The sequence below is a fragment of the Scyliorhinus canicula genome, chromosome 13 (assembly GCF_902713615.1).
Source record: "Scyliorhinus canicula chromosome 13, sScyCan1.1, whole genome shotgun sequence".
NCBI lineage: Eukaryota > Metazoa > Chordata > Chondrichthyes > Carcharhiniformes > Scyliorhinidae > Scyliorhinus > Scyliorhinus canicula.
The window spans coordinates 43,635,949-43,656,204 of record NC_052158.1 but is presented as its reverse complement, the minus strand read 5'-3'; the positions used below and the strand labels follow the sequence as shown (position 1 = coordinate 43,656,204).

The 20,256-nt window shown below is 48.3% G+C and overlaps 1 protein-coding gene across 1 annotated transcript in view; it reads left to right on the top strand.

The window, feature by feature from the left end:
* Positions 1-20,256, top strand: part of LOC119976223 (zinc finger protein 91-like) — an 85,406-nt gene that overhangs the window by 6,728 nt on the left and 58,422 nt on the right. The window contains exon 3 of the mRNA XM_038816553.1: positions 14,156-14,827. Within this exon, the coding sequence (XP_038672481.1) occupies positions 14,156-14,827 (672 nt within the window). The remainder of the gene's footprint in view (positions 1-14,155; positions 14,828-20,256) is intronic.

Here is a 20,256-nt window from a genome sequence, read left to right as displayed (position 1 = left end):
TAACTTAAATATTTCATCCCAGACAACAGCATGGTGAATCGCCTCTGCCCCCCCCCCCCTTCCCCCAGTGCAATCACATCCTTCCTAGAATGGGGTGAACAGAACTGCACACAATACCCCAGCTGTGTCCTCAACAAAGTTCTATACAACTCCCAACATGACCTCCTTGCTTTTGATAAAGACAAGGGTCCAATATGCCTTTGTTACCACCCTATTAACCTGCCTTCTGCCTTCAGAGGTCTATGGACAAACACTCTAAGGTCCCTTTGTTCCTCAGAACTTCCCAGTGTCAGACCATTCATTCAATACTTCCTTGTCAAATAACTCCTTCCAAAGTGTAACACCACACTTTTCAGGGTTAAATTCCATCTGCTACTTTTCAACCCATTTGACCATCCCATTTATATCTTCCTGCAACCCAAGACACTCAACCTCACTGTTAACCAATCTTTGTATCATCTGCAATCTTACAATCCTATTCCCAACATAGTCACCTGTGTCATTTATATAAATGATAAACAATAGGGGATCCAGCACAGATCCCTGTGATACGGCATTGGACATTGGCTCCAGAATTATGTTGGGTGGGGTTACTTGGTTATGGGGATAGGGTGGAGGTGTTGACCTTGGGTAGGGTGCTCTTTCCAAGAGCCGGTGCTGACTCGATAGGCCGAATGGCCTCCTTCTGCACTGTAAATTCTATCTATCTATGAAGCCGTCTGTTTCCTGCAGCTAAGCCAATTTTGAATCTACCGTGCTAAATTCCCCTGTATCTCGCGCATTTGCCTTCTTTATAAGTCTCCCATGTGGATCTAGGACATAGAACAGTACAGCACAGAACAGGCCCTTCGGCCCTCGATGTTGTGCCGAGCAATGATCACCCTACTCAAACCCACGTATCCACCCTATACCCGGAACCCAACAATCCCCCCCCTTAACCTTACTTTTTAGGACACTACGGGCAATTTAGCATGGCCAATCCACCTAACCCGCACATATTTGGACTGTGGGAGGAAACCGGAGCACCTGGAGGAAACCCACGCACACAGGGGGAGGACGTGCAGACTCCGCACAGACAGTGACCCAGCCGGGAATCGAACCTGGGACCCTGGAGCTGTGAAGCATTTATGCTAACCACCATGCTACCGTGCTGCCCTAAACTTGACAATCTTGTCAAAGGTTTTGCGGAAATCCATGTAGACTACATCAACTGCACTACCCTCATCTACACATGACCTGCAACTACTTTTTAAGTATACAAAGGTGTTTGAGAGTCACTGGTCTCGATGACAGGAATTGGAGTTAAACTCAAATTAAGCCAAACAGTGCACCTAAATATACAAAGCAAGAACCGTACCATAAGCCATCAGGCCAAAAGTCGAAGAAGAACTTTTTTTAAAATTTAAAGTGCCCAATTCTTTTTTCTCCAATTAAGGGGCAATTTACTGTGGCCAATCCACCGAACCTGCACATCTTTGAGTTGTGGGGGTGAGACGCATACAGACACAGAGAGAATGTACAAACTTCACACGGACAGTGACCCGGGGAGTCGAAGAAGAACTTGAAAGATTAGTTCTGACAGGAGTCATTGAACCCATTACTATCGATGATTGGTTACTGTGTTGAAGCCTGATTGTTCAGTAAGAATATGTGGAGATTTTAAAACCACAATTACAGTCGTAGAGGGCACAGAAAAGACCCTTCAGCCCATTGTGCCTGCGCCGGTCAGAAACAACCCATACCAGCCTCCCCGAACAGGCGCCAGAATGTGGCGACCAGGGGCTTTTCACAGTAACTTCATTTGAAGCCTACTTGTGACAATAAGCGATTTTAATTTTTTTTTCATTTTCAAACCATTGCCTTGTATGCCTGGGTACCGCAAGTGCACATCTAAATACTTCTTAAATGTTATGAGGGTCTCTGCCTTCCAGACAGTGAGTTCCAGACTCCCAAAAGCTTTTCCTCACATCCCTTATAAACCTCCTGCCTCTTACCTTAAAGCTATACTCCCTGATCATTAACCCCTCCAACAAGGGGAAACGTTTCTTCTTGACTACTCTTTTTATGCCCCTCATAATTTTATACATCTTACATTATGCAATTAACCCAGGAAAGTGTGCAGATTACTATCCTCTACCGCTTATTTTAGATATATTTGCTGGACACTAAAGAGGCCAAACATTAAGCAAAATAGACATTTCACAGGTATATCTACAAACGAATGTGGCTGCAGAGTCACAATCGCTACTTATCATGGAGACTTTTGTTATCGGAGACATCCATTTGGGATAACTTTGGCACGTGCTCTTTTTCAGAAATCCATGAATCATATTGTGAATGGTCTAACTGCTGTGGAACGTTACCTCGATGACAGTCAGTACAAAATCTTGCATTAAAAGTCCATGGCCATGAAATCATTTTTGATTTTTGTAAATGTCCTTTAGGGAAGCAAATCTGCCACCCTGACCTGGTCTGGCCTCCATGTGATTTCAGACCCACAGCAATGTGGTTGACTCAGAATTGGCCCAGCAAACCACTCAGATTAAAGGCAATTAGGGATGGCCCGTGCCAGCAATGTCCACAGCCCATGACAGAACAAGGAAAGGAAGCACTGACCACTGTTACAGAGGGAATAATAAGAGTGGCAAGCTTTTCCTGATGGCTGGAAGAAGAGCAAGATAGGAGACAGATATGGAGGAGGAAAGAGAGACAGGGAAGATAGCAGATCGAGCAATGGGAAGTGGGTATTTGTTTCCATTCATGGGATGTGGGCATCGCTGGCTGAGCCAGCAATTATTTTTTTTGGTAAAATTTAGAGGACCCAATTAATTTTTTACAATTAAGGGGCAATTTAGCGTGGCCAATAGCCCTACCCTGCATATCTTTGGGTTGTGGAGGCGAAACCAACGCAGACACGGGGAGAATGTGCAAACTCCACATGGACAATGAGCCGGATGGGCCAGCATATATTGCCCATCTCGAATTGCCCCTTGAACTGAGAGGCTAGCTAGGCCATTTCAAAGGGCATATAAGTGTTGACCACATTGGAGAGAAAGGAGAATTCATAGGTGGAAGAAGAGAGCAGAGGAAAGTAAATTACACTCTCCTTCCTGTGCTGCTGCTGTGTCCCTCCCTCCAGTGTCCCTCGATCTCGTGTCGCTCACTCCTCTGTTTCCCTCTCTCCTGCGTATGTGCTGATCCCACTACTGCACGTCTTCAATGCCCTGGATGCTGTGAGTCTTTCTCTTCTGATCTACTGTCATCCGAGGCTACACACCCCACACTGATGTCAGTTTGAAAGCTTCCCAGGACAAAGAATGCTATTCCCACACTAGAAATCTCTGGCAAACGTTTACCAGGAGGAACTGAGACAGCAGCTGCAATCAGTGAGGTTTTATTCAGATGGGACAATGACAAGTTTAAATCCCCACCTGATCTGCTGCTCAAAGTCGCCTCCGTTTCCCCGGTCAGTTTCCCAAACTTCAGGAAACTCCTGTTGCTGCAGAAATATTTGGATTGTCTGTGAGAGACGTCAATCAGAGAGCCCACCCACTCTGCCCATTCTCTCCTCTTCCTCTACCACAGCTGCTTCACTTCCTGTAGGGACTCAAAACCAAGTCAGGAGATGGTGAGTGAAGGAGCACAATTTACAATCATTACATTGCACAATATCCACACTAATGTTCAGGCAGTCTGACTATCCTGTGGGCAATCAGCTGTGGAAATGCCCCTTATGCTGTGTCAGAAGATCCAGCTCACAGACCTGTTTACTCGGTGCTTTGTGCTGAGCTGTTTGATTGGCTGTGTGTTGGATATTCAGGGTGTTTATTGGAAACATTTCCCTTCTGATTTACAGGCTGAGTTTTGTTGATGGGTCATTACTGAATATGAGAAGGTGAGGGGGAATTATCTGGGAGGGGCAGAGTGAGGATTCTCACTGATTTCCTATTGTTGAGTTGTGTGTGTTGGGAGCTGTTATTACCCTGCTGACTGAACGGTCAGCTGTGCGATGGGATCTCTGTACTGTCTTTTCAAATCCCTCCCCCATCTCAGTAACCTCCTCGTAAATGAAGAATTATATTTATATATACTTTCACGACCACCAGATGTTCAAAGCACATTACAGCCATTTAAGTAGTTTTGAAGTGTTATCACTGTTGTAATGTCAGAAACGTGAAAAGTTAAGAAGGCAACTGCAATGTTAGCATCCATGTCAAGAGGGCTAGAATGTAAGACCAGGGATGTACTTCTGAGGCTGTATAAAGCTCTGGTCAGACGCCATTTGGAGTATTGTGAGCAGTTTTTGGGCCCTGTATCTAAGGAAGGATGTGCTGGCCTTGGAAAGAGTCCAGAGGAGGTTCACAAGAATGATTCCTGGAATGAAGAACTTGTCATATGAGGAACGTTTGAGGACTCTGGGTCTGTACTCGTTGGAGTTTAGAAGGATGAGAGGGGATCTGATTGAAACTTACAAGATACTGCGAGGCCTGGATAGAGTGGACGTGGAGAGGATGTTTCCACTTGTAGGACAAACTAGAACCAGAGGACACCATCTCAGACTAAAGGGACGATCCTTTAAAACAGAGATGAGAAGGAATTTCTTAAGCCAGAAGATGGTGACTCTATGGAATTCTTTGCCGCAGAAGGCTGTGGAGGCCAAATCACTGTGTCTTTAAGGCAGAGATAGATCGGTTCTTCATTAATAAGGGGATCAAGGGTTATAGGGAGAAGGCAGGAGAATGGGGATGATAAAATATTGGCCATGATTGAATGGCAGTGCAGAATTGATGGGCCGAGTGGCCTAATTCTGCTCCTATGTCTTATGGTGACAGGCAATGTGTGCACAGCAAGACCCCACACACAAGAATGTGACCAGATAATCTTTTTTTAATGGTGTTGACTGAGGGATTGTAACAATCCCACTCGAGACCGATAACATGTAAAAGAGATTCAAATTCCCAGTGACCAACTGAAAGAAATCGCACACAATCATTTTCAGAAATTTACACTGACAAACTAGCTAAAATAATAGTGCCTAAACAATACATAGTTGTCCACTAGTACACTAAACTCCAGTCAATATACCCTCCTTTAACTTTTAACCTGACAGAACACCTCACACCACAGTTGTATTTAACATTCCGCTATCTGCAGAATCAAAATTTTTACAGGAATCAGTCCAACCTCAATTTCAGCTCCCACCAGATTCACTTTTCCCCATTTTACTGAATTGTGACTTTGAGTGGCCGTCAAAAGGGGTTTCTTTGAGTTTCCATGGGAGTTCCAGACAGACTGCCTACACGGAGTTTCCCTGCAACAAATCCTTCCCCGGCAACCCTAGGATGAAACTTCTGGTATTTGGATTGCTTTGGAGTGCATCTCTTTGACCAGAGACCATGTTTCTCCCGCATTCTCCCTGATAACTCTCAGAAAGAACATTCTCTCCTCTCTGCTGACCACACTAGCCTTGGTCTCTCAGTGAGACCTGTCCACCCTCTCTCTCCCTGGCCCTCTCTGTCTCTCTTGTCTCCCTGTCCCTTTCTCTCTCTCTCGCCTTGTTTCTCTCTGTATCTTTCACTCCCGTCTCCTCTCTATTGTTTCTCCCTCTCTCTATCCCTCTGCATCTCATGGGCACCCAGGGAACTGTCCTTCGTCCACTTCCCTAGTGATGATTAACATGGTGACATCTTCATTCCTCAGTTGGAAGAGAAGTGTTGGTTTTCCATTAACTTATTTGACCTGAAGCCATGAGACTCCAATTCATTTTTCCCAATTAAGGAGCAATTTAGTATGGCCAATCCACCTAGCCCTACACATATTTGGGTTGTGGGGGCAAAACCCACGGGGAGAATGTGCAAGTTCCACATGGTCAGTGACCCAGGACCGGGATCGAACCTGGGATCTTGGCGCTGTGAGGCAGCAATGCTAACCACTCCGCCACCTTGTTGCCCTTTCCATGGATACAATATTGAGGAATCGCACCTGCCAGTGGGATGGGACATTCCCAGGGATGTTGAGGGAGGAGTCTGGGATGATTCCGGATTGAAACCATTCAGTGAGTATCACTGTCACTTGACCAGTCTGCGGGGCAGCTCTCCGAGTACTAGTCCTCAGACCTTGGTGAGAGAGACTTTACAGAGTTCATTGGGCTGAGAGCACCTTAATCTTATTCTGACACAAAGCCAGCATTGTCCAGGTCTGTCTGACTTTCCTCTTATTATTGGACTTTGAACTGATTGTTTATCATTGTTTGCTGGACCATTTCAGAGGGCAGTTCAGACTCAACCGTGTTGTGTGGGACTGGAGTCATATGTAGACCAGGTCCGGCAATTGAGCAGGTTCCCTTCCCTGAAGGACAATGTTTGGGGTTTTAGCACAATCTGAAAGTTTCCATGTTTTTATTTTGATTCTGTCCCACAAATTTCAAAATGGATTAAATTTAATTTCACAACGTGGAGTGTTTGAAGTGAATAACATGGATGTCTTCAATGTGCGGAGATTGCTGAATGTCATTATGATGCCGGCGATTGAGGGGGAGGCAGAGATAGTGGTGGCGCTGGATGCGGAGAAGGCCTTCGATAGAGTGGAGTGGGGGTACCTATGGGAGGTGTTGGGGAGGTTTGGATTTGATGAAGGGTTCATTAGATGGGTAAGGCCCCGATATGAGGCCCCGATGGCGTGCGTGGCCACGAATAGGAGGAGGTCGGAGTACTTCCGGCTTTACCGAGGGACCAGGCAGGGTTGCCCCCTGTCCCCCTTGTTGTTTGCACTGGCAATCGAGCCGCTGGCGATGGCATTGAGAGATTCAGAGAGGTGGAGAGGCTTGGTGCGAGGTGGAGAGGAACATAGGGTGTCGTTGTATGCCGACGACCTGTTACTGTATGTGGCGGACCCGGTGGGAGGGATGCCGGGAGTGATGGAGTTACTAGCCGAGTTTGGGACCTTCTCAGGGTATAAATTAAACTTAGGCAAGAGCGAGGTGTTTGTGGTGCACCCTGGAGACCAGGAGGAAGGAATTGGTAGGCTCCCGCTTAGGCGGGCAGGGGAGAGCTTTAGGTACCTGGGGGTGCAAGTGGCCAGGGACTGGGGGACTCTCCACAAGCATAACTTTACCAGACTGGTAGATCAGATGGAGGAGGAGTTCAGGAGGTGGGACATGCTGCCATTGTCGTTGGCGGGGAGGGTGCAGTCTGTCAAAATGACAGTGCTTCCGAGGTTCTTGTTCCTTTTTCAGTGCCTGCCCATATTTATCCCCAGGGCCTTCTTTAGGAGAGTGACTAGCAGTATTCTGAGCTTTGTGTGGGCACATGGGACTCCGAGAGTGAGGAGGGTGTTCCTGGAGCGAGGAAGGGATAGAGGCGGGCTGGCGCTGCCCAACCTTCTGGGGTACTATTGGGCAGCCAATGTGTCAATGGTGTGTAAATGGATGATGGAGGGGGGAGGGGCGGCGTGGAAAAGAATGGAGATGGCGTCATGTAGAGGTACGAGCCTGGGTGCCATGGTAACGACACCGTTGCCGCTCTCCCCTAAGAGGTTTACCACGAGCCCGGTGGTGGCGGCGACCCTAAGAATCTGGGGACAGTGGAGACGGCATCGGGGGGAAACAGGGGGCTCGATGGAGGCTCCACTGGGTGGCAACCATCGGTTCATCCCGGGGAACACGGATGGGGGATTTAGGGGGTGGCAAAGGGCAGGCATCAGCAAATTGAGGGACCTGTTTATTGGCGGGAGGTTTGCGGGCCTGGGGGAACTGGAAGATAAATTTGGCCTTCCCCAGGGGAACATGTTCAGATACCTGCAGGTAAAGGCGTTTGCTAGGCGACAGGTAGAGGGATTCCCTTTGCTGCCCTCGCAGGGGACGATGGACAGAGTGCTTTCAGGGGTGTGGGTAGGAGAGGGGAAGGTGTCTGACATCTATAAGGTAATGCAGGAGGTGGAGGAGTCGTCAGTGGAGGAGCTGAAGGCTAAATGGGAGGAGGAACTCGGGGAGCAGATAGAGGACGGGACTTGGGCGGAGGCCTTGGAGAGAGTCAACTCTTCCTCCTCATGTGCGAGGCTTAGTCTCATCCAATTTAAGATGCTGCACCGGGCCCACATGTCCGGGACTAGGATGAGTAGGTTCTTCGGGGGTGAGGACAGGTGCACCAGATGTTCGGGGAGTCCTGCGAACCACGCCCATATGTTCTGGGCATGCCCAGCACTGGAAGAATTCTGGAAGGGGGTGGCGGGGACGGTGTCGAGGGTGGTTGGATCCAGGGTCAAACCAGGGTGGGGACTCGCGATTTTTGGAGTTGCGGTAGAGCCGGGAGTGCAGGAGGCGAAAGAGGCCGGTGTCCTGGCCTTTGCGTCCCTAGTAGCCCGTCGAAGGATTCTGTTACAATGGAAGGATGCAAGGCCCCCAAGTGTGGAGACCTGGATCAGTGACATGGCGGGATTTATAAAATTGGAAAAGGTCAAATTTGCCCTGAGAGGATCAATACAAGGGTTCTATAAACGATGGCAGCCTTTTCTGGACTTCCTGGCTCAGAGATAGGTAACTGGGTCAATAGCAGCAGCAACCCGGGGGGGGGGGGGGGGGGGGTGCATTATTGTAGTGTTTATTCTGTAACTTTATAGTGTGTTAATTTGCGTTGTTGTTAAAATGCTGGGTTGTTCATGGGGATGGGGCGAATGTATATGATTGTTAATATTATTGTTATTTTCGGTATTTTACTAAGGTGCGTCAATGTTGATAAAATCAAAATTTCTCAATAAAAATTATTTAAAAAAAACAAAAAAAAACATGGATGTCTTCAAGGGGAAACTAGATAAGTTCATGAGGGAGAAAACAACAGAAGGATATGCTGATAGGGTGAGATGAAGAGGGGGGAAAGGAGACTTGTGTGAAGCATAAACATCAGCATGGAGCAATCGGGCTGAACGGCCTGTTTCTGCTCTGTAATTCTACGTATGTATCTTGAACCCAGGATTTGAACCCAATCTCTGGATTGTTAATCCAGCACCGGAGCAATTCAGCTGCAAGACCTGGAGACACATTTATTGAAATGTCTTTTTTTGGAAACGCCCCCCCGGGGAGGGGTATGGTTGGGTTCTGTGTCTCTTTGTTGAGCCCCCCCCCCTCACACACACACACACCCTTCCCAGCTAATTGGTTGCTGGCTACAAACGGAACTTGGAATAAGTTGGTGAATGGCTTCCACTTCTTGTGGAAGCCCTCGTCCAACCCCCGGCTTTTTTCCATTTGGAGAAATTCCAATAAGTCAGACAGCCAGCCTGCAATTTTGGGTGGTGCTGCCGATCGCCAGCCGAGTAGTATTCTTCGGCGGGTGATTAGGGAAGCAAAGGCGAGGGCATTGGCCCTCCTTTCCATAAAGAGCTCTGGCTGTTCAGATTCCCGAACACTGCCACTTGCGGGCATGGCTCCACCCTCATCCCCACAACTTTGATCATCGCCTTGAAGAACGCTTCCAGAACCCGACCAGTCTGGGGCATGACCAGAACATGTGGGCGTGGTTGGCCAGCTCTTCCTCACATTTATTCTCCACCTCCAGGAAGAACCTGCTATTTCGCTTCTGGTTAAGGGAGCTCTGTGTACCACTTTCAGCTGCATTAGGCATAACCTTGTGCCAAGTGGAGGTAGAGTTGACCCTGTGCAGTCCTTCGCTCTAAAGTCCCCACCCTTTTTCAACCCTAGGTCTTCATCCCATTTTTCCCTTGTCTCATCCAGTGAAAAGCATGCCTTTCCCAGTAGTTGCCCGTGCAGGTCCCTGCAGCTCCACCCCACCTTCCCCGCCAGTTGTCCACATCCAGCAGATCCTCTAATAGTGTTTGTTTTGGCACCCGTGGGTATGTTTCTCTACTGAACTTTTTAATTTACATGTATCTTAACTAATTTCCCCGGTCAGTTTGAACTTCTCTGGCAGTTCCTCTTGCGTTATTAGTCTCTTGTCCGTGTAGAAATCCCTAACTGTCAGTGTCCCCCTGACCTGTCTCCATCTTTTGAAGGTGACGTCCATTTTGGCTGGCACAAACCTGTGGTTGCTGCTCTGTCTTAGCTTTCCAGCGCCCGGAGGGATGTCCCCATGTAGGAACTCTGCTCCATTCTTACCCATTCTGCATTCCGGTTCCTTTATCCATCCCTTTACTCTTTCCGCATTTGCTGCCCAGTGGCAATATTGCAGATTTGGAATGGCCAGGCCCCCCATGCTTCTTGTTCTTTTGTTCTTTGCAGGACTTTTGGGGGGGGGATCCTGGGTTCTTCCCCTTACCACCTCCCTACCACAGACACCAACGCTATGATAATTTTTTCCACTGAGTTGAAAAAGGCCTTGGGGATATAAATTGGTATGGATCTGAATAGAAGAGGAACCTGGGCAGTACATTAATCTTGATCATCATTACCCTCCCCGCCAGGGAGAGTGAAAGTGTGTCCCACCTATGTAGGTCCTTTTTAACTTCCTCCATCAAACTGGCCAGGTTCCACTTGTGGATCCATGTCCAGTCTTGGGCAATTTGGATCTCCAGGTAGAGGAATTAATTTTGGGTCTGTTTAAATGGCAGTCCCTCCAGCTCTGACCCTCTCCCTTGTGGGTTCAGGTCTGAGAAGGCCCCAAACTCTTTCAAGAGTGCCATGATTCCCTCCATGCTGCTTTCTGGGTCCCCAACATAGAGGAGCAGGTCATCTGCATGTAGCGAGACTCTTTGCCCCTCTGAGCGTGATCGCCAGGGCAAAAAGCAGGGGGGGACAACGGGCATCCCTGTCTTGTGTCTCTGTGCAGCTGGAGGTACTTAGAGCTGGTGGTATTCGTCCGCACGCTCGCCATGGGATAGCTGTACAGGGGTTTCACCCAAGCGGTGAATCCTGTTCCAAGCACGAATCGCTCCAGTGCCTCTCTGAGATACTGCCATTCGACCCTGTCTGCATTCAGGGAGATGATCCCCTCTGGTGTTCTCTCCCTGGATCGGATCATTATCACGTTCAGCAGGCGCCTGATGTTCGCCAATAGCCGTCTACCCTTAACAAAGCCCGTCTGGGCTTTTGCTTCTACCTCTGGTACACAGTCCTCCAATTGCCTGGCTAGGATTTCGGCTAGTATTTTCGCGTCTACATTGAGCACCGAAATGGTTCTGTAGGACACATATTCTGTTGGGTCTTTGTCCTTTTTGGGTATTAGCGAGATTGAGGTTTGTGCTAGCATAGGCGGCAGGATGCCCCTCCCCAGAGTGTCCATGAACATCTACCGCAGGTGCGGGGTCAGTGCTGTCGCAAATGTTTTGTAGACGTCCGCCAGGAATCTGTCAGGTTCCGGCATCTTCCCCACCTGCATGGAGTTGATGCTTTTCATGACTTCTCCCAGTTCTTATGGTGCTTCCATCCCCCATTTCCTATCTGCCCCACAACTGGCATGTCCATCGAGGAACTGCTTCATCCCAAGTCCCTTTGTTGATAATATACTCGTCTATGGCCTGTGACATTTTCTCGCAGAAAGCCTTGTTGGCGTGGGGTGTCTTGGGCACGGCCCGTCTCCAACCTCACATCCAAGTAGTGTGTAGCGTGGTCAGAGATCACGATCGCAGAGTATTCAGCTTCTCCTGGAAGCACCGATTTTCCCACTACAAAGAAGTCAATCTGGGTGCATACATTGTGTACCTGGGAGAAGAAGGAAAACCCCTTCTCCCCTGGGTGAGTGAACCTCCATGGGTCCACTGCCCCCATCTGCTCCATGAATGTACCAAATTCTTTTGCCATGTTAGAGGTCTTTCCTGTATTGGGATTCGACCTGTCCATCATGGGTCTTGTACACAGATAAAATCCCGTTCACCTGCACTCTGGGGTTTCCCTTTGTTAGGGGGGGGCAACCAAAATGGCTGCGATCACCGTACTCACCATGAGGCCGGGCTCCTGCATTCCAGGGCTTCCCTTTGTACAAAAATGGCTGTTTGCGGTCGCCACGTGTGGCCTGTTGCAGCCAGCCTAGAGCCCTTACCATCCATGTTCCTATGTTTCCCCTATGATTCTTGGGATGAAGCAGTTCCTCGATGAACATGCCAGTTCCCCCTCACTCGTACCTCCTGACGCTAGCTTTCCCTCTTGATGTCGGTTATGTGCCTATACTTCGCCCACTATGAGGTTTCCCCTCCTGCTATCCCCCTCACCCTTTCCTGTGCTTCGCTGCCTTCGTCTTTTCCTTCCTACATTTTAGCTCCCATATTCAGAGTGAGGCAGTGGAGTCCCGCGCAAAGTGTCTTTCCCGGTCCTGGTGCATTTTGGCGATTATCGCCCTCGGCTGCTCTCCGACCTGGGTTTCGACTGGAGCGACCGGTGGGCTCTATCTATTTCTGGCGGGTTGGGGAAGCTGTCCCTTCCCACCAGGTTTCCCAACATCTGGGCCACACAGTCCGTGTGGTCCCTACCTTTGATTCCTTCCGGCAGGCCCACTATCCTTAAGTTCTGGCGCTGTGACCAGTTCTCCTGGCCCTCTATTTTCCCCTTAAATGTCCTGTGCTGCCACCAACTTCGCTATTTCCGTCTCGAGGGCGGCGATCCGATTGCTCTGATCTGTTTAAGGCTTTTCTAGTTCCTTGACGGTGCTCCCTTGGGCCTCCAGTCTCCTCTCTCCCTTGTCCAGGGCCACCTGCAGAGTGGCCAGGACCTCCACAAATGCCACCTTGGCTGCAGCTTGAATATCTGTCTTTATCTCTCTTCTGAGCTTAGTTCTCTGGAGAGGAACTTCCTCCATCCACCCTCCAGTGAGGAGGAGCCCGCGTACAATTTGCCATTGCCTCTGGTTCTGGTGTGTCCGGCCTCTCAACCACTTGTTTCTCCTGGTTTCTGCAGCTTTTTGTTTCTTTACGGCCTCAGGAGCTACTGTTGCTCGGCATCTTCTCTTGTGCTGTTGTTAGACAGGGTGAGGGGATACATTTTTTCTGCTGGCTATTAAGAGCCTAATTTCGGATTGTTAGGAGAAGAGCCACCTGATGTGTGACTGCTCATCACCGGAAGTCCTTGAAATGTCTTTTAATGCCTTCTTTAAAAATTTTACCTGAAGGCCTCGGCCTTTCCCAAAAGCCTGGGCTTATATTTGATAGTTTGCCCAGTTCTGTGTGTGAGAGTTGAATTTGGGATGTGCAGTTTGAGTGAGCGCAGTGCATCTAATTTCCCAGGATAAACCAGAGCCCTTCAATCAGCTACACTGAAGAAATATTCTCTTTGGCTTCTGGCACTTCCTGCCCAGTATGTTTTCTTCAAATAATTTCAGAAAAATTCCACTAAATTAACATTTCTCCTGAGTGTTTTTTATATTAAACATATACACTCAGGGTAAAACTGGTCTTTGCCAGCATGACTGGAGCTCTCAGTGAATTGATAGCCCATTTTACACTCCGCCCAACTGTCTTTTCCATTGCCTGGGAAGATGGGGGTCTGGGTGGAGGAAAGAAAGTAGCCATATTGTCTGCTCCTGGTCAGTATCCAGTGTCCCTACTGGAAACAGAGGGTGTGTGACAGTCAAGTGAGGAAAAAGGAAGGACTTTTATCTGATCCTTCACACAGGGGAATAACAGACTGTCACTCACTGTGGAACAGTCTCTGAGGAGACAGCCCCTTCAGTAAAGGAAAGGAAATTGGAGGAAATCATGTTTCCTTTTCCTGTTTTACAGAAAGATTGCACCGCCCTTCACCAAAGAATACAGAGAGGATAGACACCTCAGATAGATCCTGACCATCACCCAAGGAACAACTGCACAACTGTGAGAAGACATCCAGTCCCTTCACAGCATTGCTCAAGAGAGAAGGTTGGGCAGTGAAACCATCATCTGGAAATCGGTCGGGTCAGGGGAGCTTTGACATATCATCAGATCGGAAACTGGTCAGTGGTGTGGAGCCTTCCATCAGAATCAACCTTTCTGAAGGTTCTGCTGTGGGTGTTTGGTAAGGGTGATGCTGGGAAGAAGTGTGAGTGGACTCCAAATGAGGTGAGAGCTTCAATCATTCATCGAGCCTCATGAACCACTGACTCATTCCTACAGGAGAGGCTGTTCAAGTGAGAGGTCTGTGAGGAGGGCTCCGCAGGTTCATGAGATATCCGAACTCAGTAGCGTTTCTTTTGAACCTGAGCTGTCCAGCGACATGGAAGAGAAACCATTCACATGTGAGGTGTGTGACCAAGCCTTCACACGGTCATCAACACTGCTGCAACACCAAAGCGTTCACACAGGGGAGAAGCCATTCAAGTGCGCGGTGTGTGACAAATCATTCACACGGTCATCGATTCTCCGCACACACCAACGCACACACACAGGGGAGAAACCATTCAAGTGTGCGGTGTGCGACAAATCATTCTCACAGTCATCGATCCTCCGTGCTCACCAACGCATTCATACAGGGGAGAAATTGTTCATGTGTGAGGTATGTGACAAAGGCTTCACGTTATCATCAAGTCTCCTACGCCATCAGACAGTCCACACAGGAGAGAAACCCTTCAAGTGTGAGGTTTGCGGAAAAGCCTTTGCGACATCTACAAGGCTCCTGATACACCAGAATATTCACTCCGAAGAGAAACCTTTCAGGTGTGAGGTTTGTGAGATGGGTTTCACCCAATACTGTCATCTCTTGTGTCACCAGAGGATTCACACTGGAGAGAAACCTTTCAAGTGTGAGGTGTGTGACCGAGCTTTCACACATCCGTCAACGCTCGTGCAACACCGTCGCGTTCACACCGGGGAGAAGCCGTTCACATGTGAGGTGTGTGATAAATCATTCTCGGACTCATCGACCTTCCGCTCACACCGACGGGTTCACACAGGCGAGAAACCTTTCAAGTGTGAGGTGTGTCACAAATCATTCTCACAGGTATCGAATCTCCGTGCACACCGACACATACACACACGAGAGAATCCATTCATGCATGACAAATGATTTGCCTGTTCATTGAACCTCTGCAACCATTGGCGCATTCACATAGCCGGTTTTGTGACAAAACCGTCAAGCATTTGCCGATACGCTGTGTCTACACTATCAGAGGGATCCACACAGGGGAGGAACCCTTCAAGTTTGAGATTTACAAGGATATGCTCCTTAAGTCTTCACATCTGAAAACCAGTGGATTCACACAGGTCTGAGGTGTGTCGCAAGGCTTTCACACAGTCAGTGTGTCTCTTGATCCATCAGTACACTCACACCGGGGAGAAACCCTATTGGTGTGAATTCTGTCGTAAACCCTTCACACAGTTGTTGGACCACCTGTAACATCAGTAAACCCACACGGGAGACCCTTCCAGTGTGACGTGTGTCGGGATTGTTCCACCTACTCTCTCACCGACATTTCCACACGGACTAGGAGCTGGCTCACCTGCTTCCCTTACACTGAGAGTTGTCTGTGATGTTTACCCTCCAGTGCTCGCACAGGGGAGCTGTCCTTCCAAAGCAGTGTCTGTCTCAGCAGTGTCTGTCTCCAACCTCCCTCACCATCAGAACAATCGTTTCGATAAGGTCAACTTAACCTTTGACCAGGTGGCCAAACATCACTAAAAGAAGACATGAATCTGTATAGAAGCTGCTGTATAAACTCAGCATCCTTTCAGTGCAGCGTCAGGTACAAGTCACTCACTGACTCTCACTCTGACCAAGAAGACAATCAGATACTCAGTGATTAGAAAGTTTCAGCTTCTGATCTACCAGCACAAGCCCCAGGGGAGGAGCCATTCCTGGGGTAGTAATGGAGGGACTCAGTATCTCTGGTCTATGGAGGGGGAGAATCAGCCGGGAATCCTGTTCCTCAGTGAGCCCAGCTGGGAAGGCAGGGAGGGAGGGAGGGCAGGATGTGTCTCGGCTGTGACAGCCTCCATTGTCTCTCAACATTCCCTGTCTGGGCCAACACCCTGAATAGCCACTCGAAAAGAGCACTTAGAGGACAATCAATGTCACAGATTATACTTCAAGTCAGTACCCTGAGTTTGGAGGGAATGGGAGAGGATGACAGCTTGTATTTATAGAGCACTTTGATATAGTCAAACATCCCTAAGTGTTTCATAGACACGTAATCAGAGAAAAATTAATACCAAGACAAAGGAGATATTAGGAGGGGATGATCAAAAATATGGTCAAAGAGGTGGGAATTAAAGAGGACCTGAAAGGAGGGAGAGAGATAAAGGGACAGAGAGGTTCAAGGAGGGAATTCTAAAGATCTCTTAACACCCAGGGTGCATCCGTTACAAGCTCTATTAACACAAGGACAGCTACATGGATGGGAAATCTTTTGAGTGTGTGATTTGTGTTGGGTTTTCCTGGTGTCTTCCAACCCCACTGGGAGGAATCGCACAGGGGAGGAACCTTTCAGTTGTGCGGGGTATGACTAGATCTTCATACCTGGTATCACTTCCCAGCATTCTCCCCATAAGCACATTCTCCCTCTTGTTCCCAATCCCTTCACCAGTATCTCCCTGTCCACCCTGTACAGACCCCTCAATTTTGAAAACCTTGATCAAATCTCCTCTCAGCCTTCTCTCCAAGGAGAATAATCCCAACTTTTCCAATCTGTCTATGTAACTGAAGTTTCTCATTTCTGAAACCATTCTCATGAATCTTTTCTGCACTCTCTCTAATGCCTTCACATCCTTCTTAAAGTGCGGTTCCCATGACTGTCTAAACAGACCCTCTGTACAGCTGGTACAGAACTTCTACAAGGCACAACTGGTTTTGGGGAGAAGTCATGGGTTATCCTTTCTCTTCAGCATGGTCCTGGAGTAATGAGCAGTTTTGACAGAGGGAGCAGGACCACTAGTGCTTGATGTACTCCAGTCACGGCTACCAATGGATGGACAGACCAGTTGTCTACCAGATACACTCTAATCTTCACGCTTTGGACTTTGAGAAGCAGGGAGATCAACCAGGAAAGAATAGAGTAAAAGTAAGTATGGGAACAAGAGCATAGAAGGTGGATATGAGGGAGTCATCAAACCAGATTCACAGCTACAGGAACATTGTGGGGAATGGAGGGTCAAAGGACAGAGAATTGGGAATTAGAAAATGCTGTCCAACTCACCCGGGGGTAGTTTCTCCAGGAATGGAAACTGATTGGTCCATAGACCCATGTGACCACTGGATCTCCGTAACCGTTGGTGGGTTTGTATGATCGAATCGGGCTCCTGTGTCACTGAAGTACGGTGTCAATTTTGACCATCAGGTTTGGGAGCCAGACTAAATCACAAGGATTTAAAAAAAACTTTTGTCTGTCGTATTCTGAGATAGTTTCCCCTGATGTGAGTGAAGTGGGCCATCTCTCAGGGGTGGGTATGGGGTAGAATTGGACCCTGCTTCAGTCGGCGATGTGAATTATAGAAAGATCCTCTTCAGGTGGCGGGTGTTTGACTAATTCCAGGGGAAATGTTTGTAGTCTCCTGACTGGGAGGAATACTATCCTGAGTACGGTGAGGGAGTTCCCTCAGCCCATCGTACATCGATGTAATAACTGTGTGATACTAGGGCCTGGTTTAGCTCACTGAGCTAAATCGCTGGCTTTGAAAGCAGGCCAGCAGCACGGTTCGATTCCGTAACAGCCTCCCCAAACAGGCGCCGGAATGTGGCGACTAGGTGCTTTTCACAGTAACTTCATTTGAAGCCTACTCGTGACAATAAGCGATTTTCATTTCATTTCATTTTCATACGTTCACCTTACACTCTATTCCTATTCACTGAAATACTCAGGAGCCTACAATAAAGTCTCGCCGTCCACGGGGGTAACGTTCCCGTGAATTCTTGCAAATGGCAAAATCCCGCATTCAATTAGATATGTTCCAGTAATACGAGGAAAGCATTGGTTTGTGCAGTTACTCTAAGGGAAACTGTGATGCAATACATATATATGGCAGATGGGGAGTTCTGAGCAACACCTGATATGTATTGAACATTTTTAAAAGAGACAATCCACATTTATAAAAAAAATTAATCACCTGAAAACTGGCAGACAAAATCAGCGAACATTATTGCAGCTCTGGACAACAAAATGCAGACATTTCTGGGTTAATTTCTCTGTTAAGGTTGCATTTCAGCTGCAACCAGTCCAGTCTCTGTTCCGTCATGAATTCTTTCTCCTCGGGGAAAGAAAATATGGATCAGCGAACATCGCTCTTGCGATGGCAATGCGGTGTATAAAGTACAAAGCGCAGGTAAATGAAAAGACGTCGCGGAAGGCGGCTATATCATCCTGAGCTGGAGTACTTTCTCCATCAATGGGTTTAGAATTTCCACTTCACAGGAAGCAGAATATTTCTAGCTTTTGGGGCTAAAAGGATCAAGGGATTATAGGGGAAGGTGGGATCAGGGGATTGAATTTGATGATCAGCCATGATAATAAATGGCGGAGCAAGCTCGAAGGGCCAAATGGCTTCCTCCTGCTTCTATTTTCTATGTATTTTTCCCTAAGAAAGGAAGACTTGGATTTTTATACCAACTTTCACAAATTCGGGGCACTGAAAAGCATTTAATAGTCCGTGAAGTGCTTTTTGAAATGTAGTCACTGTAGTGTAGCAAATCCCTCCCACCACTTGATGCGCTGTGTCTGGAGGACTCTCCCTTTGTCTCCTGGGTCCTGCTCCCAAACACAGCATCCGATGGCATTAAGATCAGTAACGCAGGAGTATCTAGGTGACTGAGGCAGGTGAGTCTTGATCCAGCAGAGCTGTTCCAGCATTTACAGTTAGATGGAGCTTGACTGTGTATTTAACCTGCACTGTAGCTTCTCTGTAAGGAGTTGATGGGACAGTGTCAACGTGGAGAAGGCACTGCACCACCATTTTAAATGTGGAAAAGTTATTCCTTTAAGTTCATATGCCAGTGTCTTTTAAATATGATGTGACTTTCACCCTTTCAGACAGCGAGTGCCAGACCCTCACCACCCACTGGGTGAAAACATTACTCAACTCCCCAGTAATCCTTTCATTAATGACTTTAAATCTCTGCTGCCTGGTTATTGACCTTTTGCTCAGGGAAATAAGATTGAAACAATCCCATCAGCTGCCTCTGCCATATCTCGCCCTTCCACTAACCTGCCTGGGGAAACTTCCATTAATACTCCCCCTGCCCAAGCCCTGAACTCACATCTTTCTCCAGTTTCTCTCCCATCTCCCCTCATGTCCTCTCTGAGCTCATCTTGTCCATGAGAGCCGCCACCCCTTGACCTTATTCTCACTAAACCGCTGATCCACCCCACTTCCCCTCCTGACCCCCATGATCGCCGATATTGTTCACGGTTCTCTCCCGTCAGATATTTTCTCTCTCCTTTAGATTTGCTATTATTAAAAAAAAACACTTGGCCTTGCAACCTTGCAAACTATCACCCCATCTCCAACCTCACTCTCCTCTCCAAAGTCCTTAAACGTGTTGTTGCTTCCAAATCCCACAAATGGATGAGGGGCAGAATGAAGGGTTAGATAAGTGGGGTAGCATCAGGTGAGGGGCAAGAAGCTATCAGAGAGGACTGGTGAGGAGAGAGGGGTTATTTCCCAAGGCCCACAGTCACAGAATCAATCTCCGAGTTACAATGTCACTCACCGTGTTAAAGTCACTTCCAGATTTACGCTGTCACTCCCAAAGTCCCTTCCCAAATCGCAGTCAGTCCCCGAGTCATGAAGTCACTCCCAACATCACTCTACAAGTCTATCTCTTACCACCCTCTCGTGTTCCTCCCTCCTGTGCCCCCTTCTCTCCGGTGTCCCTCTCCCTCGTCCCTCTCTCTCCTGTGTCCCCCTCTCCTGTGTTTCCCCCTCTCTCTCCTGTGTCCCCCTCTCTCCTGTGTCCCTCTCTCTCCTGTGTCCCTCTCTCTCCTGAGTCCCTCTCTCTCCTGTGTCCCCCCTCTCTCTCCTGTGTCCCTCTCTCTCTCCTGTGTCCCTCTCTCTCTCTCCTGTGTCCCTCTCTCTCTCCTGTGTCCCTCTCTCTCTCCCATGTGCCCCTTTCTCTCGTGTCCCTTTCTCTCATGTCCCTCCTCTCTCTCATGTGTGCCCCCCTTTCTCTCCTGTATTGCTCCCTCTCTCCTGTGTTTCGCCCTCTCTCCTGTTTCCCCTCTCGTGTTTCTCCCTCTCTCTCCTGTATGTCTCCCTCTCTCTCCTGTTTTCCCCCCTGTCTCCTGTGTTGCCCCCTCTCTCTCCCCTGTGTATCCTCCTCTCTCTCCTGTGCCCCCCCCCTCTCTCCCGCATGTCCCCCCTCTCCTGTGCTTGTGCTGATCCCATGTGACAAATGTAAGATTTTAGATATATTCGAAT